This window comes from Phyllostomus hastatus, unplaced genomic scaffold (genome assembly GCF_019186645.2).
Source record: "Phyllostomus hastatus isolate PE091 unplaced genomic scaffold, TTU_PhHast_1.1 phas_scaffold_501, whole genome shotgun sequence".
In the NCBI taxonomy this organism is placed as follows: Eukaryota; Metazoa; Chordata; class Mammalia; order Chiroptera; family Phyllostomidae; genus Phyllostomus; species Phyllostomus hastatus.
This window is the reverse complement of record NW_025334033.1, coordinates 11,278,738-11,305,569: the sequence shown is the minus strand read 5'-3', so window position 1 is coordinate 11,305,569 and position 26,832 is coordinate 11,278,738. Positions and strand designations below refer to the sequence as shown.

Below are 26,832 nucleotides of genomic sequence, written 5' to 3'. Positions count from 1 at the left end.
TAGATGCACCTTGGTGCTACTCCTGTAGTGCACGTTAGGCCAGAGCAACAGTTTCTGGGGCTGGGCTAACTTGGGAGTCTTTGCATGACTTAGAAGTACTCAGGCCTTATTTCCCCAAGACAGAGTAAAATAGGCTATCTGTTCTGGCACTTGAACTACATATGTAGAGTAGAACCTACTCTTCCAGCTTGCCTGACTTGGTCTTCTGAATTTACTTTACAGACAGCAGTGGCCCTTCTAGCACCGTGTCCAGTGCTGGTCCTTCCTCCCCTACTGCAGTGGATGGTAACTGCCATTTTGGCTTCAGTGGTCAACCCTCTCTAAGTTCACGTGTGACTGAAGAATGTCAAGGCCCTGGGCTGCACCAGAAGATCCCAGGAGATGGAGCACAAGAGCTCCCCATAGAAGGGGAGCAAGAGCCTTTTGTACCAAGCCAGTCCCTACAGGAACTACCCGTGGAAACCAGCCAGACATGTGAGGAAGTTGACGAGAAGGACAGCCAGCCATGCCAGCAGGTCCCTGAACTTAGCCAGCCATGCCAGGACATCCCTGAAGGAATCAGCCAGCCATACCAGGAGGTCCCTGACAACAGCCAGCCATGCAAGGAGATCCATGATGATGTCAACCAGACATGCCAGGAGGTCCCTCAGATCAGCCAACTGTGTCAGAAAGTCTCTGAGGAAACTTGGCAACTTTGCCAGCAGAACCCTGAGAAGGTCAACCAGCCATGTCACGGGGTCCCTGTGGAGGTTGGCAGGCTGGTCCATGGGCTTCCTGAAGGGTTTGGTGGCCTGGACCAGAGATGCCTTGCAGAAGTTGTCAAACCAGCCCAAGAGATCCCTGAGGAGCTCAGCCAACCATGCCAGGAGTTCTCTTTGGAGGTTGGCAGACTGGCCCAAGAGGCTTCTGCCACCAGCCTGTTGTCTCAGGATATCCCTGAGGTTGATACACTATCCCAAGAGTTCCCTGAGGAGAGTGACCTACAGATCCAGGAAGTCTCTGAGAAGGTTAACGAGCAGTCCTGGGTGGTCCATGATGTGACTGAGCAGCTGTCTGGGGAGGATGTTCCCCAAGCCCAGTATCCATGTAGTGATCCAAATCCTCAGAGCCAGTCTCTAGCCCATGATCAAAACTCACCCCTTCCACCAGCAACATGTGATTAATCATTTTCTCATTAATGGTGTTACACTGTACCAGCCATTTGAGCTAGCAGCTTTTTCTGTTGGCTAAATTACCTGCCAGCATGAGGCCTTGGACCTTACCAGAGGTGTCTGAGGAAGCAGTCCTCTTGGCTTGAAGCATACGGGTGCTGGAGCTGAGCTTGGTGAGGGGCCAATTTCATGTTCAAAGCAGCCATTGACTCCTCACCAAGCCATTAGACTTGAATAGGATTTCCTTCAAGGGGTGAGCTGGTCTCTTATTACCCAGCCACCTCTGAGCAACCCAGAAAATCCCCAATTGTTAAAGGAAATGCCTCTTAACTGCTGAAGACACCATCCGGGGACAAGTGCAAAAGGGGATTCCAAGGTCTTCACTTTTCTGAAGAAACATTCACAACTTCTCAAGGTACCCTTAGACCATATGTGCATTCAGGGAGACTCTTGTCTTTGCTAGCACTCCTCAGATGGGCCCAGGATGGCTGTCTGAAATGTCTGGGAAAGAAGAGTCCCCTTCCCAAACAAACATCCATCATGGCCACTAACCTTTAGACTGGGCTTATGGGTATATCCATATCATCCCCAGGTGCCCCAAGTTCCATTCCTCTGGGCAGTAGCTCTGTGGGAAAATAGGTATTGGATTGCTGTGAAAATTTCAGAGAAACTATTTAAAATGCTCTGGGAGTTCTTGGCCAATCTATGAAGCTGGGCCTCCTTTTGTTGTGGGGCTGTTTGGCTTAGGAGATACTGCAGTAGAGAAAATCAGGTTCTATTTTAAGCAATCAGCAGAGATCAATATTGCACAGACATGAGCAAAGATTATATATATACATATATATATATATTTCTGTAGTAGTGCCAGGGACAGACTGGCCAAAGAACAAACACTCCAGTGTCCCCAAGAGGTTTGTCCTTATATCATTGCATCTTTAGGGCCAGTTGTGATTATGAAGCTTTTCCCAAAGATTTGGGGATGGGAATGGGGGTGGGTAAAAGGGATAATGCCATCATTGGAGTGGGGGGCTGGAACATTATGAGTGCTCAATAAATATGAAATAATGAGAAAGGTAGTGGTGATGATGATGTCCTTGTGAACTCAAAAATGAATGTGACTATAAGTCAATCATATCTGTTACTGAATTAATCTGAACCAGTCAGAAGCCTTTGTAGTTGAGTGGGGATGGGCTGTACAAATACAGAGATCTGGCATCCCAGGAGGTTACTCTGGCAATCAGTCCACTATCCTAAAAGGTCTTCATGAGTAGTGTTGTAGGAGAGGGTCTATTTCTGTGAAACCCCAGAGGGTACACAATACTTTTTTACCAGCTCCTTGGAATCACCCCCTTATTTTTTTCTCTGATGCTTTGGAGTGTCAGGAAGTGTTGATATAAAGGGGTTATGCTCTTTCTCTACCCCCTTGACATCTTTACATTGGGAGAGCCCAGAGCACTAGGAGGGCTGGAAGTCCTCCTGCCCATATATTCACATGCACAAGGAGGCCTCTCCTGACATACCCAGGACTATACAGGGTTTCACTCCAGGGGGAAAATCCAACATTTTACTCCATGAAAGTCCTGACTGCACAAGTAAGGTATTTACAACCTCAGGAGGCTCTGGACTCCTTATGGCCCCTACACTCCTTATTTTTTCCTTGTTCCCCTCTCTGAAGTGTCTGATGCTGGTCATTCAATCCTCAGCTCTTGACTCCATGGAGACCCCCTGCCCTTCTTCCCTCACCTAAACCAAATGTATGTCCCCACCCTTGGTTCAGGTATTCTCACCCATTTTCAGAAGTTATGCTGACTCCTCATATCCTTTTTCGCTTCACCCACCCTATGTTCTTGGGCTTCTCTGGATCCTGAAATTGCTTCCAGTTATCAGACATTGAGATAAATTGACTAGGCTTGGAGAAGCAGAGAGGAAACCGAGGCCCAGCAACTAAGCAACATGTGGAGTCAGAAAAAGCCTAAGCAGCACTGCAGCATCTCTAATGAACTTGATTTATTGTTAGAGTTGAAGGCAGCTCCATTACAGCAGCTGGGAACTAGAGCAGGGAAGTGTGGGGAGGAGCAGAACACAGCAGCACGGGGAGGGTGGGAGCTAGGAAGAACACAGGTGGGCTCATTTTGATTCCCACAGTCATTTGGCAGAGAAGCCGGGCCCTGATGAGCGTCTGGATTTCTCAGTCCAGCAGTAGTCTGGCAGGACTGCTCATTGGCTTGCTTGGGGTGAGGTCCTCTCCTGAGATGGTATTTTCAGCCTGTTTTCCTCTCATTTAGTAGGAGTTAAGCTTTAGCTCAGCTTCCTCTCCCTTTCCTTCCTCCCTCTCATTTTCCCCAAGTCCTCTGGCATGGCCTCCACCTCCCAGATCCTCTCTACCCAAGAGTTTAGGGCTAGAAAGGCAGCCAGCGTTCCCATTTCAGCTGCAGGATGGTACAGTGGAATGTTGGGGGACTCACACATTGCTGGGGTGTCAATGTTGGGATGTCAAGCAGTGGCTTATTTTTAACCCATTACACACCCGGCCACAGTAGATGACCACATGCAGAGAAGCCAAGCAGGGGATGAGAAGGGATCAGGATAATTGGAATGGGTAGGTGAAAACTTTAATAGGTTAGGGAGCTTGGAAAATTCTGGGTTTGGGGCTGGGCTCTCCTTGCCCCTTTGTGCTGCCCAGGAGGCCTGGTCTGGTCACAGCTCTGGGATGTATATGGTGAAGCAAGGACTGGGAGGATGAGCTCATTCTCTCACCAGTCTATTGGTCAAAAGATCTTCAAGTTTTGGACTGAGACATTCAGATATGGAGGGAAGCAGTGGGACAGTGTAGCAGCAGTGTACCCTGGACCCTTGCTGGAACCCAACCCTGGTGGGTAAGTGGATGGGAGGTGAAGGGTGCAACTCTGGGCACCTCACTGACAGTATTCTGCCCCCAGGTCATGTAAGTTACTACTAGATATCCTTCCTTGGGATGCTAAATAAATAAAGAGGTCCCTAGGGGTGTGGATATGATCTCCCTCCACGAGGGAGGAGGTTGTGCTCTGAGATGACCCATACTAACTCCCCACCCAATCCCAGCATTTGGCTGTGCTAGACAAAGGTGTCACTCCAGGGTTCTCAGGCATAAAATGACCTCCTATCCTAATTTTGTGCCCTCCCCCTATCCTATCTGTTACCTTTGGTTTTGAGACTTCTCTCAGGTATGGATGAGGGGAAGGGACAACCCTTCCCATTTAGTCCAGCCCAAGTCCCCACAAGACATCCTGTCCCCCACCCTCTCCTTCCCCAGTTCCCATGTCCCCCAACCCAAAGGACTCAGCAGTAGCCATTCTCTAAGGGATTTGGGGAGCAGATCCTTGGGGAAGGAGAGGGGTTCTTTCAGAATTCAATCTTGCAGGCTGGGAAGGACTCATCCTGCATGACCACGGTGCTGCTGCTAGCCAGGACGAGGACATTCAGTTGTTGCTGCTGCTCGTGAGTCTGCTGGTACCACTCACGAGTTACCTCTGTATCATGAGTAGGGATCAGAGTCACCTAGGAGAGAGACAAGACATGTCTGATGTGAGACTAAGAAGGGAAGGGAAGTGAGGGGATGGAACACCTGATAGTCAAGGAGGCAGTCCCACTGCCCACAGAAAGGGCTCAGTCCTGATTTTTGCTTGGAGGAGGCAAAGGTGCAACTTTCTTTCATTGTCCCAAATCCGACACTAGCTACCTCCACCATGCCACCAAAGTTCAACCCCAAGGAGATCAAAGTCATATGTCTGAGATGCACCAGCAGGGAAGTCGATCCCATGTCTGCCCTAGTCCCCAAGATCAGCCCCCTGGGCATATCTCCAAAAAAGGTTGGTGATGACATCACCAAAGCAACCTGTGATTGGAAAGGTCTGAGGATTACAGTGAAACTGACCACACAGAACAGACAGGCCCAGATTGAGGCAGTGCCTTCTGCCTCTGCCCTGATCATCAGAGCCCTCAAAGAATCACCACAAGACAGAAAGAAGAAAAAAAAAAACCAAAACATTAAGCACAGTGGAACTATCACTTTTGGTGAGATTGTCAACATTGCCTGACAGATGTGGCACTGATCTTCAGCTAGAGAACTCTCTGGAACCATTAAAGAGATCCTGGGGATGGCCCACTCCGTGGGCTGCAATGTTGATGGCCGCCACCCTCGTGACATCATACATGACATCAACAGTGGTACAGGGGGATGCCTGGCTAGTTAAGAACTACAAATGAAAATATTTCAATTAAAGGTCATTTGATAAATAAATAAATAACTCAGTGCTTTTATGAATAAAGACTATGTTCCACTACTGCCTCTGAGTAAGCTTGGACCAGATTACCTCCTTGACATCTGTTGCCACTCACCTGAAGATTCTCCCCCCATTGGGCCTTGCCCTCCAGCAGGGCATCCAGTACAGCCCTGCTTGGCTCGCCATTGGTGGGGTCATTCCCACTGACCACATAGTAGGATGCACGCACTCGTCGGAAGAAGTCAAGGTCAGCAGTCTTGCCACTGCAGTGATTCGGGATATAGGCCAGATCCACATATACAGGCGGGCCAGAGCCGCCCTTGGAACCCAAGGCTGCTGTAGGGACAAGCCAGGACTCATTGTAGAGGGAAAGTAGACTGCTTGTGGCAACCTTCTCCCTCCTTCCCTTCCTCCCATTCCCGGAGTCTTAGACCAGACACACCCAGCCACAACCCACAATCTCTCCTACTTTTCACATCATACTTACTCGGTCCTGCCTTGAGTCCGTTGATTAGGCCTTTGGACATGGGGCTGTGTCCATCCTTTTCCTCTGCTGGGGTGGCCTGGCTTGGAGTGCTACGTGGCCGGGGTGGGACCCGGGATGTTCGATCTGCAGGCCCTTTACCAGGGGTGGGTGAGCGTTTTCCCCGAAGATCCAGACGCCGTGCAGGAGATGCTGGCTTGGCTCTGCCAGGGGCTCTGCGCCCTAATCTCCCTTGTGCCTTCTCCTTTTCCCGTAGCCTCTCTACCCTTCCAGACTCTGAGCTAAGCCCCTCGGGATCAGCCATACACACATCAGGGCGGGGAGGGGATGGGCGGGGGTCAGCCTGGGGGATAGGGGGTGGGTCATGGCCAGGCCTGGGATGGTGAGTTCCACTGACCCCCCCAGCTTTGTCCACAGGCAGGAAGTCTCCATCTTCATCTGAGTCGAGGGCTGCCTCAGCTGTGATGGATGGACATTCCTCAGTTTCTGGTGGAACGTCAGAATCTGATTGTGAGGAGCCTGAGTCACTGGCTGACGTTGGGGGTGTCTCATCGGCCACAGGACATGGGCCCCCTGTGGCTCCAGGGCCCCCCACCCGGCGCCTTCCCACTCTCCCTACCAGCTGAGCTTCCTCAGTTGAGGGGTCACTGTCATTTGTGGACTGGGGCAGAGGTGGGTTCAGGAAGGATGGGGAGAGCTCCCCACGGTGGGGCAGGGGCTCAGAGGCACATCCCTGGGGCCCCGCCTCCATCTGAGGGGAGACACTTCTGGGTTGGCCAACAGAGGTCCCTCCAGGACACAGTGGCTGCTCAGGGGAGAGCAGCGTGTCTGGCTGGGAGCTGCTTTCAGCTCCCTCAGTCCAGGCCCCATGTTCCCAGGCAGGGTAGCCTTCAGACTCTTTTTTCTCGGCCTTGGTTGAGGCAAGGTCTGGGGGGTTGGGGCTGGTTTCAGTTGGACCATTGGTGGCACTATCCCCAGAGGGACCTTGGAAGGAGCTTGGCTTCTTGGTGGCTGCCACTGAGCACTCCAGGCGGCAGGACAGGGAACCATCAAACATGTCTCTAGGTGAGCTTGGAGGCGGAGCAGAGGCCAAGTCCAATGAAGCTGGAGGTGCTGGGCTCTGAGGAGTGAGGTCCCAAAGGCTGTGGGCAGCTGCTTCCATTCTTGGGACCAGCTCTACAGACCCCTGTTCTGCAGTCTCCAGACCGGGAGGGAAGTGCTCAGCCACACTCGAAACCACTGGTGTGGTGGCCTCGGAGGAGGAGCCATCAGACAGGGCTGGTGAGGCAGGTCGTGGCAGATTAGAGAGGAGAGGGGCCCCAGGAGAGCTGGGTGATGGGAGCTGGGGCAGCGAGGAGTCCAGGCTGGGGGCCTTGGTCACTTCTAGGTACTCATCATGCTGGGCCCTGGTAGGGGGCCCTGGAGCCAGAGCCAGAGCTCGGTCCCCAGAGAAGGCAAGGGAGCCACAGGGTGCTGAGCGGGGCTCAGCGGGGGAGGGAAGCTGTGGGGGAACTGGCTGCATTGAGGAGAAGCCAAAGGCTGAAGCAGGGAAGTCCAGGCTCGGTCGGGCAGGACCCAGGTGTGAGTCTGAGGAAGGGCTGCTATGTGCCTCACCTTCAGGCCACAGTTTAGGGAGCTCCTCAGAGATGGGGTGAGGGGGGCTTGGAGACAGGGCCTCTTTCTCTGGCTGCTCCAGAGCCCCCTTCTCTAGCTCTGAGTCACTAATGCTGTCATCCCAGTGATTCCGGCCTGATTCCTTGGGGGATGGGGTTTTTCTATCTGGGCTACAGCTCAGGGTATTACCATTAAGATGGGGGCTTGGGCCTTTACTCAGGGGGATAGGGGCACGGGGGGGTATTGCAGGGGGGATGAGGCTGGGCTCCACACCTGGCCCTGGATCAGGCTCCTGCCTAGGTGGTATGGTGGGTCCCACCAGGGCAGCATAGCTGAAGGGTGGGGTGTCAAATTGGAGGCTCTTGGGAGAGACAGGAGATGAAAGCTCCTTCTCTGCAGATGTGTTTCGACCAGCAGCCTCCTCCTTGGTTGAGATGTGCGTGGGCCAATCCCTAGCTGCTCCAAGAGGAGGTTCCCTAGTGGGGCATGCAGGGCCAAGCCCAGTAAGCATCATCTGCTCATAGATGTCAGCATACTGAAAGCTTCTCTCATCAGGATAGGGTGTGGGCTCTCTCTGCTCTGGCTCCGTCTGCTCAGGCTCCTTGGTGGCATGGCTCTCACTGGCCTCTGGGATCTTTGAGCTGTGGGGGCTGCTGTCAGGAGCCCCAGACTGACCTTCTTCTTCCCTTTTCCCTTCAGCTTTGCGGTAGTCCTTCCCAAGAGGAGAGTATGGTCCACCTTCCAACTCAGCTGCCCCCTCCTGCACTGCAGCCACCACACTGTCATACTCAGCTGTGCCCCAGGAGAAGGATGCAGGAGTGTGTGGCTCAGGGGCAGGGGTTGGGGGAGCTGGAGCTGGGGACAGGGGTGCAGGGGGCAGGGGTCTGTCTTTGGGCACCCACGGTGGGATGTCAGCCAGCCATGAGGGGGTGGAAGGTTCGTTCCTCATGGGTGGCATGGGCTTAGGCTCTGGGACAGGGCTCTCTCGTCCTGGAGTCGGAGGAACCCTCTGTCCACCCATCTCAGGTGGGGAAGCTGGAGGAGAGATGATCTCAAAAGGGGAACGGGTAAGCTTGTCTTCTTCCTCTGGTGGCAGCCCAACTGGCGATTCAGCAAGCCACCGTTCCACCTCCAGCCCCTTCTGTGATGAGGACTTCTGGAAACCTTTGAAGTCTGAGGCCCAGGGGCTCTGGGGCACGTGTTCCAAGGGGGGCACTTCTTGCTCATCATCTGGCCCCTCATCGAGGAAAGTGCTCTCTCGTTCCTCTGTGTACCGTGGCCGTGCACCCTGGCCATCCAGCTCATGAGGAAACCAGACCTTCCGTTCACAGCTCAGTTCCCCCCAGTATGTGTCCTGTTCCAGGGACACATCCTCTCTGCCCCTCCAGTACCTGTCCTCCTGCTCAGGAGCTGTGTCCTCCCATGTCTGGGTGGGCTCCTTCTGTTCTCCAACTGGCTCCCCTCTGTTTGGAGATGTTTCTTGCCACTCCTGGACTACATCCTGCTCCTTGCAGTATTTCTTTTCCTGCTCCCAGGCCTTGTCTTCCTGCACTGGGCTATCTTCCAATCCCAGAGCTTTGGTCTTTTCCAGCAGAGCTTCTTCCTTCTGTTCTACAACCTCAACTTTTTCTGAAGATTTTTCCTTTTGGATCTTCATTGGTTTCATGGTTTTCTCCTGCACTGTGCTCTCCTGCCCCTGAGTTTTGTCCATCTCCTCCAGAGCCTTGTCTTTCAGCTTAGGAGCCTTATTGTTTTGTTCCAGGGCTTCATCCTTCTGTCCTAAGGCCCAGTAATTTTGTTCTAAGGCCTGATCCTTCTTTTCCAAGACCTTGTCCTTCTGTTCCTGGGTCTTGTCCCTCTGTTCAGGGACCTGGTCTGTCTGTTCTAAGGTCTTGGACTTCAGTTCAGAGACCTTGTCCTCTGAAACCTTGTCTTTATGTCCAAATTCTCTGACCTTTTGTTCTATGGTTTCATCTTTCTCTTTGGGGACCACACACTCCTGTTCCAGGGCCTTGTCTTTTGGTTCTAAGTCTCTGTCTTTTTGTTCTAAGTCTTTTGGTTCCAGGGGCTTGTCCTTCTTTTCCAGGACTGTGTCCCTTTGTCCTACACCTCTGTTTTTTTGTTCTAAGGTCTTATCCTCCTGTTCCACAGCCTTGTTCTTTTCTTCCAGAGCCTCACCTTTCTGATGGATGGCTGTACCCTTCTGCTCTATAACAATATCCTTCTGCTCCAGAATTCTGTCCTGCTGCAGGACTTCATCCTTTGGCTCTGGGGTTCTGCTTTGCAACTCTGGAACTTTCCCTTCCCACTTCATGGCAATGTCTTCCATGGCAGGGCTTGGCAAAGACTCGAGACTCTTGGTGAGGGAGCTATCAGGTGTCAGAATGTGTTCACCAGGGCTTGTGGTCACTTCAGGTGAGTGCTTCCCATCTCCCAACAGTGTCGAGTGAGAGAAGGAGCTGGCAGGTAATTTTCCATCAGGGCTCTCATCTGTGATGTCCGTCTGTGCAGAGTATCCAGCATTCTCATCTGTGGGGGGAGACACTGTGGCTGCAGGGGGTTCTGGAATAGACATGGGGGCTAGGTGCTGAGAAGTGTCCTCAGCCTGCATCAGGGGCTCCTTTTCTTCCTTTCCAAGGTTTAGTTGCCCAAACTGGAGGGTGCCAAGGCTTTCTGGAGAGAGCTGCTTCGAAGAAATATCCAGAGAGGTCTCCTTGCTGGGACTCTCTTCTGAGAGAGAAAGTGACCGGGTGTCTTCTGGAGATACCTGTGGCCAAAGGTCTTTGTGTAGATGCTGTTCTGTCAGGCCACAGGGGGACCTGGGGATGGCTTCCTGGTTGGCAATGTCTGGGGAGACCACACTGAGAACAGAGAGGGACTCTGCATCATCAGAGGAGAGGCTTTGGTCAGGAAATTGGAGTACCTCAGTTTTCTGAGGTTCACCAGTTTCTTGGAGTGATGTCCTCAAATCTCTTGCAAGTGTTTCCATTCCTAGAATTGGGCCCATGGGCTCTCGTGCCTCCACAGTCTCAAAGACTATTGCTTTATCCTGTTCTGGCAACAGTTGGATGGTGTAGCCTGTATGTCCCCCAGCAATACTGATGGCTGCCTCCTGAGCCTGGGGGCTTCTGGGAGGAGGCATCTTCTCCCCGTCCTCTAGCGTGTCCTCTTCAGGTCCTGGCTTGACTATCTCCCCTGCAGCATCTTCCTTGCCCACACCTGGTATACGCCTAGTGTCTCCCCAGGAGCCTGCTTCCTGAAAGTCTTGGGACTCAGACTTTTCTTCCACTGGGGACTGATGAAAGGGTGTATGGGTGGCACTGGGTGGACCTGATGGTGGAGGAGAGGCCATCTTCACTGTGCTGTCATCTGGGCTGAGGCAGCGCTCCTCCAATTCTCCAAGGGCTGGTTCCCCTGGATAAAGGGTGTGCCCAGGAGCACCAAACATTGGGGTTCCATATTGACTGTGAAGTTTCTCGGATATCTCTACCTTTGCAGTCTCCACTTTCTCTTCCACAGCTCTTTCTCCAGGCAAGCCCCTCCCTACAGTCTCTTCTCTCTTCTCTGACTCTCCAGTCACAGAGAACTCCTCACAAGGTGGTGATTTGAAGCCCTTGTCTTCTTCTAGTGAGGAGGTGGGTGAGATGGTACCAGCTGATGGCACATAGTCCAAGCCCTGAGTAGCTTCAGTGCGGGATGATGGGATGCTTGTGACTGTGTCAAGCAGCAGGGAACTCTTGCCTGTCTCCTCTGTCTGGGGAGCTGTGAGTGAAGCCACAGACTGGTCCTCAGCCACAGATGTGGCGAAGGAGGAAAGCTTGTCGCACTCAGTGATTGAGGTAGCCGAGGACACATGTTCCTCTTCAGCCAAAGGGGCAGCCACCATGTTGGGAGGGTAGGTGAGTTCGGTCTCTGGTGCTCCGTAGCCTTTGCTGGAGGTGACAGGAACAACACTGTCTGCAGGCTGACTGGCCTCAAAGCGGGCAGGATCTACAGCCCCAGGGAGGTCATATGCACTTGTAGGAAATCTAGGTGGAGCTGGGCGCTCCTCTGGCTCATCATGGATCTCCTCATCTGAGATGGTCTGCTCTGTCTCTGAGTAACCAGGGATTGTCTCATCCTGGATGTAAGAGATGTGCTCAGTAGCTCCTGCAGGTGTGGCCAGGCTGCTTAGGAACGATGAGGTCTCCTTCTCAGGGGCCTTTCCCTGGAATCCCAGTTCCCGGGCCCTGAGAGTCCCCGTGCTCCTTGGAGTTACCTTCAAGGCTTCCTGCATATGTTTTTGGTAAAAACCTTCAGCCTTTGTCTCTTCCTCTTCCTCTTCCTCTTCCTCTGAAGGGTGCAACTCCTCCATTTCTTCTAACTCAGCCTTCTCTATCACATCTTCCTTTACCTCAGGTTCACTTTCCTCTCTGGCTTCTATTCTATCAGGGAGCCTCTCTGCTTCCTTCTGCTTCTTTTCCTCCCAGGTTTCTTTCTCTTCCTCTGTTTCAGTCCCAGAGTTTGGGCCTCTATCCTTGCTGCCTTGTTCATCAGGGCTGTCTGGGACAACCTCTTTCTCCTTTACCACAGTATTTTCTTGTTCCAGCCCTGGAACAGAGGGTGGTATCCCCTGGCCAGCTGTGCTTGGGAGTCCCTGCCCTGCAGTGTCCGCAGGGAGAGGTTTCTGTCCTAGTCCTACATCCCTCTGTTCAGTCAGCAACCTCCTCTCCTCACGCTTCATGTCCTCAAAGTCCTGTGTGAGGTCCTCTGGGGAAGACAGGACCAGCTCCCTGTGCCCACTGACTGTTGGAAGGGGTACAGCCCCCTTCTGGGCTGGGGGTGTCCGGGGCTCAGAAGACAGCTCCTTCTCCCCACGAGCAGCCCGGCTCTTATCCACCTTGACTCTTCCAGGGGCCTTGGCTTTGTACAGGGTCTTACGTACCTCAGGGGTAAAGGGCTTCAGGTCTGGCTTGGAAATCTTCTTGACCTCAGGTTTAATATCTTTCCTCTTCTCCTCCTTCTTGGCATCCTTCTTTTCCTCCTTCCTACCTTCATCTTTCTTGAGATCCTTCCTCTCCTTCTTTATCTCCTTTTTCTCCTTGTCTTTTTTCTCTTCCAGCTTCGATATCTTTTCTTTCAGGTGCTTCTTCCCCACCTTGTCTTTGATCAGCTTTCGCTTCTCAGCCCTTAATGCCTCACTCGACTCTGTCCTCACCCTTTCAGGCTTGGCCGGCTTCTCTGTGGGCTTCTCAGACAATTCCTTTACCTTCTTCTCTGTCTTGGCTAACTCCTTGGCCAGTTCCGAGCGGGCCTCCTTTGCTCCCTCTTCGGCCACTTCCTCACGTTTGGCCAGTTTGCTCACGGCTGTCTTAGTAGTGGCCTTGAGGCTCTCCTTGCTGTCAGCCCGCTGTTTTATTTTGCTGGGTTTGAGGTTGGCAGGCACAGCCCCAGCAGACAGGTCCTTTTGTGTGGCTACAGGGTAGCGTAGAAAGTCCAGGTGCCGAAGCTTTTCCAGGCCCTCCAAGATCTTGTTCTGGGGAGCATTCCCTGGAAAAAGCACACGCACAATCTTCTCAGCGGGGTTGGCTGGCAGCCAGACCACCAGAGCAGTGATAGAGGTCAGGTAGGGCACCGAGATCTCAGCCTCTTTTCCATTAGCTAGCACAATGCCTGTCTTAGCTTTGCTATTGCCTGCCCACTTCTGCATGAGGAACTGCATCTCCTTGCTGTCCTTGACAGGGTTGAGGACATACATGTCCAGCCGGCCCACACCCATCTTATGAAAGAGGGTCAGTGGCTCAATGGTGTTGCTGACCACACGGTACAGAGGCTCAGCCTGGATGCCCAGGCGGTTTAGGTGCTGCAGAGTGAAGCAGGCCTCCTCAATGCTGCGCTTGGCCTTCCGGGAGGCATCAGGCAGCCGCAGTTTATCAGGCACATTGAAGAATACAACTCCAAGCTCAGGGGAGATGAGGTTCTTCACCCAGTCGCTGTAGCTGCTGGAGCCCTGGGACTGCTCCTCCTCCAGTTCTGCCACCTTGCGCTGCAGGAGTCCATTGATGCCTGGCAGGTTGTCCGCCCCAATGTGTGTGAGCAGCACCGAGTCAATGCGGTCCAGGTGCCGCACCAGCTTCCAGAAGCAGGACTTGCGATCAGAGCCACCATCCACTAGGATGTTGAAACCATTAACAGCAAAAAGGGCAGAGTCCCCTCGGCCGCCAGGGAAGATATAGCAGCAAGGCTTGGAGAGCTTGAGGAAGCCCCCTGAGGTAGGGGGCTCTAGCAGATCAAAGGGGGATGGCACATCCACGGTCTCAGAGACATACTCAGAGAACTCAGCCACACCATCCATGGTCGGCAACGTGGACTCAGGGTTTAGTCGGAGATGCAGGGTCTCTTGGGAACTGGATAGTCCCAGATGGCTCCAATCACCCTCCCCTAGGCAGGACACGGTGAGGAAGGCCTGGATCCCAGGGTCTCTATTGCTGAGCAATTGGGAAATCTAGAGTAATGGGAGATAGAAGGCTGATCAGGTCATTGGGGTTGTCTTAATCTGATTCAGATTCACTCTGGTAATCTCCACCACTTACCAAGGTAATCTCTGACCTTTCTGCCAGAACCCCGGATGGTCAAGCAATATGAGATTTCCCCTTCCTTGGATCCCTCCCCACAGCTCTAGTTTTATCCCATATTCTGTTCCTCCCAGACATGCAGACATGGAACTTACCTCTGGGTTGTGAAGAACCTGGGCAAAGTTTTGATAGGAGTAGGTACCACTCTGCAGGATGAGGTCTCCCCCTGGCTCTAAACTTTGCCCACTCAATATCAGTAGTTTGTGAGCTGATGGGCTGCTAAGGAGATGGTGAACCTGGAATGGAAGGAGCGGTGTGGTCACAGATGTAGGAAACCCAGGGAATGGCATGAAATGTTCCTGGTTTCCTCTCAGTTCTGCAAGGACATGCTCCCCACTGATATCCCCACAACGCTCCAGAGTGGGGCTGGAGACTGTAAGGCAGCTTAGATGACAGAGAAAGAATGGTTGAAAAGCAAGTCCAGAAATTCTTGGCATTACAGTAGTAGTACTGAAAGGGTGAGTTACAACGCTTTCAAACCAGGCCCTTGTGGCAAGGCCTGGCCTTACCTCAGAGCTGATGCTGTCGGCACTGGGGTTTACCAGGATGATGGTTTCTAGGATCTCACTCTGGTGGCAGAGGGTCCTCTGGCCTGAGGGAGAGATGCAGGGGTTTATACTGAAGACAGTGGGCACAGATTAAAATAGAGAGGCATTGTGCAGGGCAGGAGGGAAAATAATGCACTACCAGAAAGTGGGGCTTAACAGAAAGAGCAGCCTGGCTATTCTTAGATCCTGCCACTTTGGATACTGCTGACGGAAGGTCAAGGCACAGGCTCCTCTAGCCCTTGCCTTTCTGGGCTTCCTCCTTTCCTCTTCCACACAGTCCATCTTCTCCCTCCCTTCAACTGCCACACCCTCTGCCTGGAACTCCCGCCTCAGACTGCCTAGTTGACAAGAAGCTTTTGTCCCTCTAGAGCACTAAGCTCCTGGTGCTGCCTGGGGATAGGGGGCTCAGCTGCAGGGAGGGCTCTTGGGACATGATCCACACTCAGCTCTCTCCTCCCTAGCCTGTGTCTGCCTTGGGCTTTCATGCCAGCAGAGTGCCTGGAAGTTAAGAGATGGGCACTTCTGTGCAGTGTTTTCAGACTCCCCATCCTCCTTTCTGACCCCATCCAAGACCAGAATTCCCATTCCAAAAGACTAAGAGAAGTCTGCACTACCTAAACCCTTGGGGCTTTATAATTCAAAGAGTAGAAGTAGGACTATAACTTCTTGTTCTGTTCGCTGGCTCCTGAGAGGCCAAGCCTGCAATCACAAGCGTACCCCGTCATATTGTTCCCACCACCAAACGTTTCACAGCTCCCCCTCCCACCTCACCATCATGTCCCTAGGTGCCACAGAGGCCCGGTCCATGACCCAACCGCCCATCCGTTATGAACAATTTCTCCTTCCATCCTTGCCCGTCTCCTGTAGGCCTTCTGCCATGGAAAGGGGAGTTAGCAGTTCAAAACAGGAAACAAATAAGGATAATACAAGAACCAACCAGTGGCCCTGAGCGGGTGGCTCAGTTGGTTGGAGCATGATCTCATGCACCAAAAGGTTATGGGTTCAATCCCCTCTCACGGGAGGCAACAGATTGATGTTTCTCTCTGTTTCTCTCCCCCTTCCTCTCTCTCCAAAATCAATAAACATATCATCAGGTGAGAATTTAAAAAGTCTACATGTCCCTTCCCTGTGCTTCTAATTCCTTATAAAGAAAAAAAGAATCAACCAATGAATACACAAATAAGTGGAACAACAAATTAATGTTTCTCTTTCTCTCTCCCCATCCTCTCTCTAAAAAGAGAAAAGAAAAATAAGGAAGGAAAGATTGAGTGCTCCCCAGGCCATTCCCCACTCTCACATGAACCGCCAAGCAACACAGCCAAGAAAGTTAAGACAGAAGATACTAAAGAAGGATGCTGTCATGTCCTGCTCCTGCCCTTCCCAAGTGCAGCACACAGTAAAGCTACCTTACAAACAGGTGAACAGGTGGCCCGTGGAGTGGGCAATCTGGAGGATATTGGTGGGAGGGTTTATAACCTTCCACAAGGCCCTCTACTGTGACCCAGCTCTCTCCTCTTTCTGAGGCTCTGGCAAGAGGAGCCTGGGGCCAGGGCCTTTGTTAAGTGGAAGAGCTTTAGTGCCAGGATTGGGCAGATCTGACGGCAAGGGGCTGCAGTTGTAACTGCAGGGTAGGTTAACTATGGAGGGTGTCAGAAAAGCAAACCCCACGTAGGGTGGGTGGTGCCCACGAGGACTTCAAGGGCTCTCTTCTATTCACTTGGGGATTGAGGGAAGCTTTGAGGTCAGTTCAGAGGAAGGCAGGGGCTGGGCTGGGGCAGGTGAGGGAGCAGCTAGCTCTAGGCTAGCTCTAAGTAGTTTGCATTTAGAAGGGCAATTGCTACCCCCACCCCCATACACACCACAAAGTTGCACATTTGAGCTAGAAGACTCAGAAAGAGAAATACCTGTGGTACAGACTGATTTGTTTCTTATCCCCGCCTCCCCCAATCCCTCAGTCCCTGCAGTCCCCTGTTTATAAACACCAGACTTCTCTGACCCGTGTCCTGTCTTGGTGGCGCACCCTCTCCCTCACCCAAGTGCTCTCCAGTGCTGACTGGCAACTACATGATTTATACCCTGTGCCCCTCCTCTTCAGGCCTGGGAGAAAGCACTGTTTCTCTCTTCTACTCGCCCAGCAATCCCACCACAGGGTATGGACTGTTTTTCCTTTTTCTTTGGAGAGGACTTCTTGTGAGTCACCGTCACTTCCCTTGGCCAGTGATGGGGTGGGGGTGGGCTGCGGGTGCTGAGGCTGAGTCGGCAGGAGGGCAGGTGTCTCCGCAGTGAGGCAGAGGGGAGGGGGGGCCGCTCCGGCAGCTGCAGTTTGCCGCAGTGTGTGAGTGTGTGTGAGTGTGCGCACTGAGCTCAGGCTCCAGCTCCGCCCCCACCCCAGCATGACAAGTCATTTTCTTGGCTGCCTATGCATGGGGAGGGTAGGGAGGGGGGAACGCAAAGAGGGAGAAGAAACTGGCTCCTCTATTCAAGAGCCCCCATCTTGGGAAGAGAAGCAGAGATGAGGTGGGGGTGGGGCTGAGGCTGGAAACCAGTGTGGGGTTGACAAGACTGGGAATGCAGGGCAGCTGCTCGGGAAGCAGTGCTTTAATCTCCAGAGTGGCCTCTCTACCTCCAGAGGGAGCCGGAAAGGTCTGGGGGGCACTTAGAGACCCAGTCTCAGGCTAGTCTCAGGGAATGCTGGAGCCCAATGCAAATAGGTCAGTCTGTGAAGAGGTGCGTGCCACGTCTCAATGACCCTTTCCTCCTTTCTTTTCCACAGCGTCCCCACCTTCCCTTACTTGGCAAAAACTCACTGTCCCGCTCACCCTCAGCATAGGAGCAGCTGAGCAATCGAGCAGCTGACACCCAGGGACCCTCCCATTAGGTACATCCCCATAACATCCGCCTTTCCCTCAGATTCTTCTGCCTCTGCCCAAAGACACAGCCCCAAACTCTTCCAGCACCCAGGTTGCCAGGCAGAGCCAGTGACACCACCCTCTGCTGCTGCCCCTGAGCTGATGTCTCCCAGCCCAGTGCAGCCTGAGAGGTGGACTGTCACTGTCCTGGCCTCACTGGCCTCTGCCTGGTTCTGGGTCCAGGGTGGCCCCAAAGCCAGTAATGTTTGTCCTTCTCGGCTCCCTCACCCTGCCCACCCCACTGGTCCAGTTTCAGACACACCAATTAGGTATCAACCCCCTTCTCATTACCCCCATCCCACTTCCAGATCACAGTATCCCCCACTCCCCATGCCAAGCCCTTCGAGTTCGATATGGTTCTTACCCTGGGTGTGGGATGAAGCCCCTCATGGAGGCTGAAGCTCCGGCCTGAGCCGGCAGCTTCAGGGAAGAGTCTGCAGCACTTAGGGTGGGAGTTGGGGGGGGGCGGGGGCGCTTGATGGTGAGGGCGGCGCCGGGGCGGGGAAGAGAGGCTAGTCCATGACGATGCACTGGAGACTTAACTGTTTCTTTGCCTTCACAATGTCAGCACTCCGGTGTCTCTCCTGGTCTCTGGGGGGTCTGAGGAGTTGTCTAGCAGCTCTAAAAGCCTGAGGAAAAGGCCCACAGAACCCTTCTCCCCCAACCCTGCTTCATCAAGAGATACTCTTCTAGCATCAGCCAAAAGACCAAAGCCCTGTGCTGTGGCACGCTGTGGGGGACATAAGAGGTGAGGGCTGCCTGGGCCTCCCCCTCCTCGCAGGAACCATCTGCTGCCTCTCCCCTCAGACCCCGGAGTGACCTTCAATCCCTGGAGGGACGGGAGACAAAGGGGCTGGGGGCCTGAAAGCTAGGAGTAGGAGTGAGGGGAGTGCTTGAGATGAAGGCTGGGGACGGGACTTGCGCTGAGTTCTGCCGGCTCTTGGGCCATAGCTGCAGAAACCCAGGGAAAGCAGAATAAGTCTCATTTTAGGTTGGGTAGTTTGAAATTCTGGAGTGGACACATGGTCCTCGACAACCCGGGGTGGGGCACAGGAACACTGGGAGCATGCGGTTCTGTGCCAATACAGCACAGCACAGTAACCACACAGGCTGCAATGCCAGGAATTCTTGGGTCATCGGTATGAAGAGGCAGGGTGCTTCCTGCCTTTCAGTGAAAGAGTTAACAGGGACCAAAGAGGATCACCAGGGCCCCAGCCTAAGCAAGGTTTCTTACTATAGGCCATTTATTAAATGCAACATAAAGTAATTTTGGATTTTAAAAAAATCTTATAATGACTTTGTAGAGTGTTGGGTCCCTGTTCTCTCCTCATCTCTGCAATTTTCTATGTCTCTTTGAGGGCTCTGTCTCATACTATCCTTTTTTTTTTTTTAAATCCTCACCAGAGGACACTTTTTTTTTTTGCTTTTAGAGACAGGAAGGGAGAGAGAGAGAGAGAGAGAAACATCATGTGAGAGAAACATCTCAAACCCGCAACTCAGTTTTCAATCACAGGATGATGCTCCAACCGACTGAGCCACATGGGCCAGGGCTGTCTTATACTGTCTTAATCCTTCTAATACTGGCTCTGCTTCCCTTAGTCTCTACCTCTGTCTCAGATTCAGTTACATGCTCTAGGATTCAAAAGGAGGATCTGGAGAGCTCTAGCACTGAGTTCCAACCGGATGATGCTCATGCTCCCACAAAGCCCTTCCGGCCCTCTTCCTTTCCATCAACCTTCCCCAGGCCTGGCCAACTCCTAAAGCATTCCACACATTGACATCCACACACTCATACCCCCCCCCCCCCCCCCCCCGTACCAACCCCACCCTTGCCCTAGGCAGCCAAGAATTGTTTTTGAAGGTCAGAGAAGCCAAAATAGTCTCTGCTCTCAGCATCCCTCCCCGCCTCCCCAAACTGCCACCAGAGTAGAGGAGAGCTGAGTCACCAGTGCTGGGGAGAGGGGGGTGTAGAGGGGGAGGAATCCTTGCTCAGATCCAGGGATGCAAAGCAGCAACATGGCAACAGCCCCGTTTGGATATATGAAGCCATCTGCAGGGTTACACAACACAAACCAGGCTGAGTTCCGAGCATCACAAAAAGGAAACACCTTTCCTTCTGCAACTTCATACTTTTTATTTCTTTCTATCTCCTCTCTGCTTTCTAGGTCTCTCTGAGGTGTACTAAGAGGGAAATTGAGTAGACATTGGCTTGAGAACAAAATAACATTTCCCACCCCAATGCAGAGCCCATCCTTATTCTCGGCTGCTACCCCTAAGGGCCACACCCTGGGCATATTTCCAACTCATAGTGGAGTTTTTCTTCAGCTCTCACCCTCTGGACCGCCACCCACCACAACCAACCCTTCACCTGCTGTGTTCCTAGACTCTGCTGCAATGAAATAGACATACCAAAGATGAGAATGAGGCCTGAGACCAGACACAAAGTGAGATTCAAAGTCCTGGATTTGAGACCTGACTCTACCATTTCACTAATCATGCAATTAAACGACTCACTTAACCTCTCTGAAAGCTTGCTTTCTGAACTATAAAGTGAGTATGATATTAGTACCATTTTCCAGTAATGCTGTGAGGAGTGAATGGCATAAAAGATGGAAAAATGCTTCATTCCTAGAATCCTAAGCCTGCAATGTACAAATGCCACTGGATATCTGTCTCCCTTTTGTAGCAGATTTGTGAGAGCTCATGTAAGTGATAAGGAAAATCCTAAATCACAATCTCAAACAAGACCAACTCTAGAGTACCCTCAGCTCTCAGGTAAACCCAGAACTGGAAGTGCCCACAGGAAAGGACTTCAAGTACTATTCATGTCCCTGCTTTCCCATTTTAGACAGCAACGCGAACCCCAGTTGTAGAGGCCAGTGAGCTGCTCTCTCATTGCTCATTCAGAATGGTTTTCCTGTTTGAAGGTAACAGAACTTGCATTTCCTGAGCACATCAGTGGTATTGGAGAGTCACACAGAAGACCTCCAAACTGGCCCTTCAGCCTATGTGTTTTAGAATCCTAGAATACCAATCATGGATTATAAATTATGAAGCCCTCTCCCTTTCCTATAGGTGCCCAATAGTAGTAGTATCAGGGTGTCATTTACACTCAGTTTTCCATGGTCCTAATTATTTCTGGGTTTGTTTTATAATGCTTAGGAGCTCCAGCTTTTTGCAGGGGTTAGAAAGGAAGTCTACAAGTCACCATTAAAGACTGTCTACCTGGTGCAAAATTCACCTGGGAAAGCCATTACCAGGTTTGACCACTAGGAGGAGCTGGACCACTGACTCTCCATTGGAAGGTCCCTGCTTTTCCTAGAGTGTGACCGTGTGGAGGGAGGTGGCTAGGAATGATTGCACTCTCCTTGTCATTGTAAGGTACATTTTTGTCCCCTTTCTAAGCATTTCAGTTGAGGGCTTAAGGAGAGGTGAGAGGGATGGCCAAACAAAGTCATAAGGCACTAGCATATCCCCTGGAGCCCATCCTAGCCATCTGGTTCCCTTTGCCTCCCTATAAAAGGGAGGCTGAAGGGAGGGGCAGTGTCTGCAGCTGCTCTAGGCTGACTGTTTGTTGTTTGTGGGGACAGCTGAAAAAGGAGCCAGCAGGGGTGGGGCTGTGGCTGTCTTGAGCACCATGTGGGTTTTTCCAGGAAATTCTCCACTGTTCTCCAGGGACACAGGCCACCAAAAAAATGTCAAAACCTAAAAAAATTCAGTAGGCTAAAGTAAGCCCCGATCTTGGGTGTATGACCCTAAGCCCCTTGAGGACATCAAGGCATAACTGTTAGATCAAAAAGATCTAGTAGGTGTTTATATATCAGTGCTTGTTTCAGAGAGGTCCCTGAGAGTACCTATGTATCTCCCAGTAAAGCACCTTCCCAAGCATCCCCAAATCTTAATTTAAAAATAGCTAAGTATTTTGGTTTAAAGTCTGTACATTTATATATATCATTCCAGAAAGCAGCCTAATCTTAAAGTCTCTGTGGCCAAAAGGAAAGATTAGAGAATTCAGTATAAATTATTAACATCAGCAGATACTTCCGAACCTTCAGTTCAGTCATTAATTTCATCTGCTATCACCCCCTTATCTTGCACTAAAGCTCCATGGAGTAATAAGTGGTACAACTATAGATTTTCAATCATCAGTGCTAATGGAGGAAGCCATGATGTGAGAGTAGTTCTAAACAGAAGGCAGTCTCAAAACAGTGGGTGGCTAGCTTCACAGGAAGCCAGTCATATCAAGAGGATGCCAGCCTCACATTTTCAAAATGCTGTGCATATTCCTAGGATAATAAAGCATTAGTCATATTCACCTTGTCTTCTCTCTCCAGGAGCATCTCCAGAGGAGTCAGTGATTGGGGAAATGACCAAAGATGTGGCAGTTAGCAAGAAGAATGGGAAAAGAGGGTGTGTGTGTGTGTGTGTGTGTGTGTGTGTGACTATTTACTATATTGAATGATTGAGAAACGTCTATATAAGATATGAGTCAGTCACTTGATGCAGTAACTGTTGAGTTGGATGGATTTTATATTCCGTACAGTCACTGGCACATGGATTGGTGTGTCATTTACTGAAAACATAACCAAAATGCCCAACACTTTTATAATGGGATGTAGGACTTTCTGCAGTCTCCCCACAGATACTGTCATGGAACAATAACTCTTAAAATATTATTTTCTCAAATATATGAGCCATTTCTTCCACTCAGCAGGATGGGGAACTACACCCTGTAAACTTTCATCTCACAGTCAAACCTCAAAGTGTAACTAGCTCTTGTAGCAGCAATTCCAGGAGACCCTGCTTCCACCCTGGATTGGATGGTACTCTTCGCCTTTTGTACCAGATTTCTGCTCTGTTCTGGACACCTGATGGCTGAGCCAAAGAAGGAACCAGAAACCCTGAAACCTGGAGAGTAAGCTGTGGAGGCTGAGGGAAAGTTCTAAGCAAGGATCTGGGAAAGCAAAGTGGGGGATTCAAGGATCTCTGTGAAGGGAAGCAAGGAGGCTGGGGTTCACAGAAAGGGGAACAGAAAAGAGAGTGAATTGTGCATGAGAGATAATTGACTGGTCATGAGAAGTACCTCGTTTCCTTAGTGCAACAGTCAACAGCTGTCCACAAACCACCTTCTTCTCAGGCAAAATTACATTCTCCAGGCTGCTTCCACCATCATACCATCTTTCTTTGAAGTGTACTGGTATATAGGGATAGCTATGGAGCTTTACAACTTTCCTGTGAGGGGTCCCTCCCATCTTCACCACCCAAATCTCCCACAAGGCCAATTCTGCCAGGGAGAGTGGACCTCTGCTCTTCTGTGACCAACCCACACCCAAAGGACTGAGACAAATGACACTAATCCTAACCTTTGACCTCTGAAGAGAAGTGAGCTAGGTGCCGGGTAATGAAGAGTCTCAATTGTTCGTTCAAATCAAAGGATGATAAGTCAATGTTCCAGGAGAGAATCCCTGTGAAAGAAAAAGAAACAAAGAGGGCTCTAGATAAGGTAGGAGAGGTTGTACTTCAGGGAGCACTTCCAAGCTCACAAGAGGGGTAAGGAGAGGAAGAGGATAAGGACAGCCGCCATTATCAGTCTCATTGATGTCTTTAAGAAAGGTGGTTAGTGCCTAGGTCTATCTCACATCCTGTGCTTTTCTTGGGCCTTGCCTGAGCCAGAGGGAGAGGGGCAGAGTTTAGGCTAAATTTGGTAATTACTACTGAGTTTGTATGTAGGAATTTTCTTGCAGAGTTGCCCAATTCTGCTAGAAGTGACACCTAAGGGCCTATTTCCAGATACTGGGGGATGCCTTCACTGTTTTTACAGCTAAGTAAGATTCTAGACTCTCCTATGTCCCCCTCCTTGCCTCCACCCCTTCGAGGCTTACTTCCACCCGCAGGTGGCTCCGCAGCACTGCGACACTGGCTGGCAACTGGGGAGGGCGGTGAGGACTGAGGAGCTTGTAGCCACAAAGGTCACTCTCTCAGGTTGGCTGTCCACACTGGGAGATCTGAGATTTGTCCGCAGCGTTCAGAATGCACCCTGTGCCTGTGCAGGGATCCTAAAGAAGAAACTAAGGTAGGGACATAGACTCTTTCTTCAGGGGAAGGTGAGGACTTTCAGGACATCTGGACCGAGACAGTGCGGGGAAAGAGGGTGTGGCCAGAGCGGACCCCGGGGCTGCACAGAGCTACCCCGCCTCAGGGAGACTGCGGAATGCCATGGGGTGTGCGGGAAGGATGGGGAAGCGAGATGTTTGTTGGCAGCTCGGGAGGACACGGACGCTTGACGTGGAAGATGCAGGTGACAGGGGCTGGTGAATCAGGTTAACAGGGCGCCCGGATTTCAGGAAGTGCCCAGTAGGGATGGAGGATGCAGACGTACGCTCTGGGAGGTAAATGCAGATGGCGGAGAAGCTCGGGATGGAGGATGTCCCGAGCACAGCCAGGACAGCGGCTCACCTTGTTCAAGGTGGGCCCGCACGGCCCTCAGTTGACTCTCAGTACCGATATCGCCGATCACGATGAGCAAAGAATGTTTCCGCGGGTCCCAGCGTGCCGCCGCCACCGCGGCTCTGACATCGCACAGCGGCTCCGTGGGGTTTTGAGACAGCGGCGAGCCCAGGCTTGGGAGCCCCAGCCCGAGACTTGTCTCCATGGTAACGCCGCGTGGCCACCAGGGCCCAGCCTCGGTCTCCATGGAAACTCCGTTGGCTTGCTAGGCCGGCTGCGTCCGCTGCAGGGAGAGTGCGCGCGGCTCTTAAAGGCCGGCGGCAGGAGCCACTCATTGGCTGTTGCCTGGTAGGAGGCGGAGCACTGGCGCCGCAGGGGCCGGGCTGCGGATGGGACGCTAGGCTCTGCAGTCTCGAGCTGCCGGGGGCTTGAGGGTACCACCCTCTTCCTCGGCTACTGGTTCACCCTCCGGAGCTCCCACTCCGCCTCTGGCAGGGGTGGGGATTTTGAGGGGCCGGATGGAGGGGCGAGTCGATTGCCTGGGCAACGAAGCAACCTTGTAGTTAGGATGTTTCCCCTCTAAGTACTATCTGGCAATTCCGCAGCCTCGCCCGAACTGAGGGAGCCATCTTGTCCCTGTCTATCTCAGTTTTATGTCGTTGTCTCCACCTGTGTTATTGTGTCTGTGTTATCTTTGTCTGTCTGGCACTTTTTTTTTTTTTTTTTTTTTTTTGCCTCTGCCTGCCAGGGTCTTAGACTCCGTCCTCGGTTTTCGTGTCCTCATTGCCCTAGCCCCTGGGATTGCTCTAGAAGGCTGCGCAGTATTGGAGGGACAGAATGACCTTCCGGCCCTGAGTCCCTGGTGAGTTGTTATTCCGAAGATAGTGGTTGGCTGGACTCCATCTATGCTGAGTGCAGGACTGGCGTGCAGTGAACTCAGACTGCAGCAAGGGGGATAGGAGTAAAACCCAGGAAAGACTTTTCCAACTACAGGCAATGTGTGTGACACAGTGACTTGTGTAACCTTTGGAGACTGTGTTGTTATTACTTCCTCCCAGGGAATTTTTAAGACTGAAGGGGCAATATTTGAACCAAGGAAAGGGTTGAGTCTTCCAAAACCAAAGAACCAGGATTTGGGGAAAAGGACTAAGGAAGCTGCCACTATTTTATGTCTGACTGGAACATCCTTATAAAAATGGTGTGTGCTGTAAGTCTACCCTCACTCATTCCTCAACATGTCCCCACCACCTACTCTGCACTTTAGCTCTTTTACCCAGGACATTAATCATTCTGTACATGTAAGCATCAGACAGAGAGCCTGCCTTTCACCCTAGGACTCTGGCAGCACTTTTTTGGATCCCATTTGCCTTACATTTGGAAGATGGTATCCGGTGGAAAGCAGCACATTACCCGGTCCAGCAAAGGCTGCCTGAGAGCATGTTTGTTCTGATCCATTTTCTCTCTGGAGGTCCTGAGGAGGATTGACCCCTGTCTGCATGTTAAGTACCTCACAGCAATCCTCTGCCCTATCATGGAGCATGTGTTGTAGCAAAATAGCCAGAACATTCTTCAATCAATTTGGACATGGTCCTACATGAGACTGACATATTATATGTTAATTACATCTCAAAAAGAAATTGGACATGGCTTTGACAATCCTTTTTGTAGCAGAGAAGGATAAGTAAAAAGTACTGATAGAATATCAGATGGTGGGGGTGCCTCACCCTATACAACACAGGAGACAATGTTTTGTGACACCTTTGCCTAATCATTTGAAGATTCCAGTCTGGCAAAGAATATGGTGAGAGGTGTAGGCCTTCTCTTCTGCAATCAGAGAAGAATGCCAGAATAGGTAATAGGGAGATGAAGGGGACAGTTTCCATAGCAACTGTAGAGCTGAGACCTTTAACTAGCACCAGGCCTCAGTATAAGGGTCAGCAGCAGGTAACCACAAGCTCTGCTTTCATTAAGTCTGACAAAAAGGTTAGACAATAGACCTGAATGATATAGGCAAGGACAACACACTGATCAGATGGCAGGGGCAGAAATTCAGGCTTATAATCTCAGGCCCTGGTAGAACTGGGTTTTATTAATTAGAGCTGCAAATTTAGACTATGATAGTACCAAAACTGCATACATATGCTGGATGAGTATTCAGCAGGCTCTTTGTGCCAAAGGCAGACAGTGTCATGGAAAGGTTGGCTATAGGTATTTCTTAATTAGCCCCACTCTTTCCTGGTTAACAGTATCTCCACTACTGGGTGATGATGCCAGTATCATCATCATATTATCAGAAAATATTTTCTCTCTGACCTCATGGCTGAGTTGGTTAGAGCATCATCCTGACACATCAAAGTAGTGGGTTTGATCTCTGGTCAGGGCACATGCAAGAATCAACCAATGAATGCATAAATAAGTGGAACAACAAATTAATGGTTTTTTTCTCTCCCCCTTCCTCTCTCTCTCTCTAAAATCAATTTTAAAATTAAAAAATATATATTTTCAAGTGTCAAATAGCACCAAGCACTAAACAAAGTGCTCTATAAAGAAAACTATGGAGTGCTAGCCTCTATGCTCCAAAATTTTACAACTGAAGACAGAAAATACTCATGCACATGTATATAAGGCATAGAAAGCTGAGTAAAAACATTAAAGAAGTACATTTACATATGAATTACAAAGTATGTGAAAACTTATTTTTGTTTAGGAATAGTGTGCCATGGCAGGAACCTACTAGCAAAAGGATGTCATTCAAGGGCTCACACAAGGGGGTTAGTGGGGATTTGTGATATGCATTCTGTGA

The 26,832-nt window shown here is 51.2% G+C and overlaps 3 protein-coding genes across 23 annotated transcripts in view; 2 read left to right on the top strand and 1 right to left on the bottom strand.

Annotated features, from left to right (window-relative positions):
- The window catches only part of PPIP5K1 (diphosphoinositol pentakisphosphate kinase 1), a 39,096-nt gene extending 36,869 nt beyond the window's left edge, over nucleotides 1-2,227 (top strand). For all 20 annotated transcript variants that reach the window (XM_045822165.1, XM_045822161.1, XM_045822158.1 and 17 more), the window contains one exon: nucleotides 223-2,227. In XM_045822165.1, the coding sequence (XP_045678121.1) occupies nucleotides 223-1,163 (941 nt within the window). In that variant the 3' untranslated portion in view covers nucleotides 1,164-2,227. The remainder of the gene's footprint in view (nucleotides 1-222) is intronic.
- Nucleotides 2,228-3,143: 916 nt separating this feature from the next.
- Nucleotides 3,144-24,298, bottom strand: MAP1A (microtubule associated protein 1A). 2 transcript variants are annotated; one of them, XM_045822143.1, is made up of 7 exons: nucleotides 24,039-24,298; nucleotides 22,946-23,047; nucleotides 14,635-14,717; nucleotides 14,221-14,361; nucleotides 5,901-13,995; nucleotides 5,529-5,749; nucleotides 3,144-4,688 (listed from the first exon to the last, which is right to left on the bottom strand). In XM_045822143.1, exons 1-7 carry the CDS (start codon nucleotides 24,274-24,276, stop codon nucleotides 4,533-4,535), a joined length of 9,036 nt encoding a protein of 3,011 aa, XP_045678099.1. In that variant the 5' UTR covers nucleotides 24,277-24,298; the 3' UTR covers nucleotides 3,144-4,532. The 2 variants fall into 2 exon arrangements, with proteins under 2 accessions (XP_045678099.1, XP_045678100.1); XM_045822144.1 differs by having other exon boundaries at nucleotides 5,529-5,746.
- LOC123807995 (60S ribosomal protein L12-like) lies at nucleotides 4,695-5,473 on the top strand. Its single transcript, XM_045822167.1, is given in 1 exon segment — nucleotides 4,695-5,473. A coding segment is annotated over 1 exon segment (507 nt). The 5' UTR covers nucleotides 4,695-4,876; the 3' UTR covers nucleotides 5,384-5,473.
- Nucleotides 24,299-26,832: the final 2,534 nt, after the last annotated feature.

Excerpts from the sequence above, each read along its gene's own strand:
- MAP1A (XM_045822143.1), bottom strand. The coding sequence starts at position 24,276 with ATGGAGACCGAGGCTGGGCCCTGGTGGCCACGCGGCGTTACCATGGAG. Across the intron at positions 23,048-24,038 it reads GCGGGCCCACCTTGAACAAG|GGATTCTCTCCTGGAACATT; the intron begins GTGAGCCGCTGT and ends TTTCTTTCACAG. Across the intron at positions 14,718-22,945 it reads CTTCTCTTCAGAGGTCAAAG|GCCAGAGGACCCTCTGCCAC; the intron begins GTTAGGATTAGT and ends TCTCTCCCTCAG.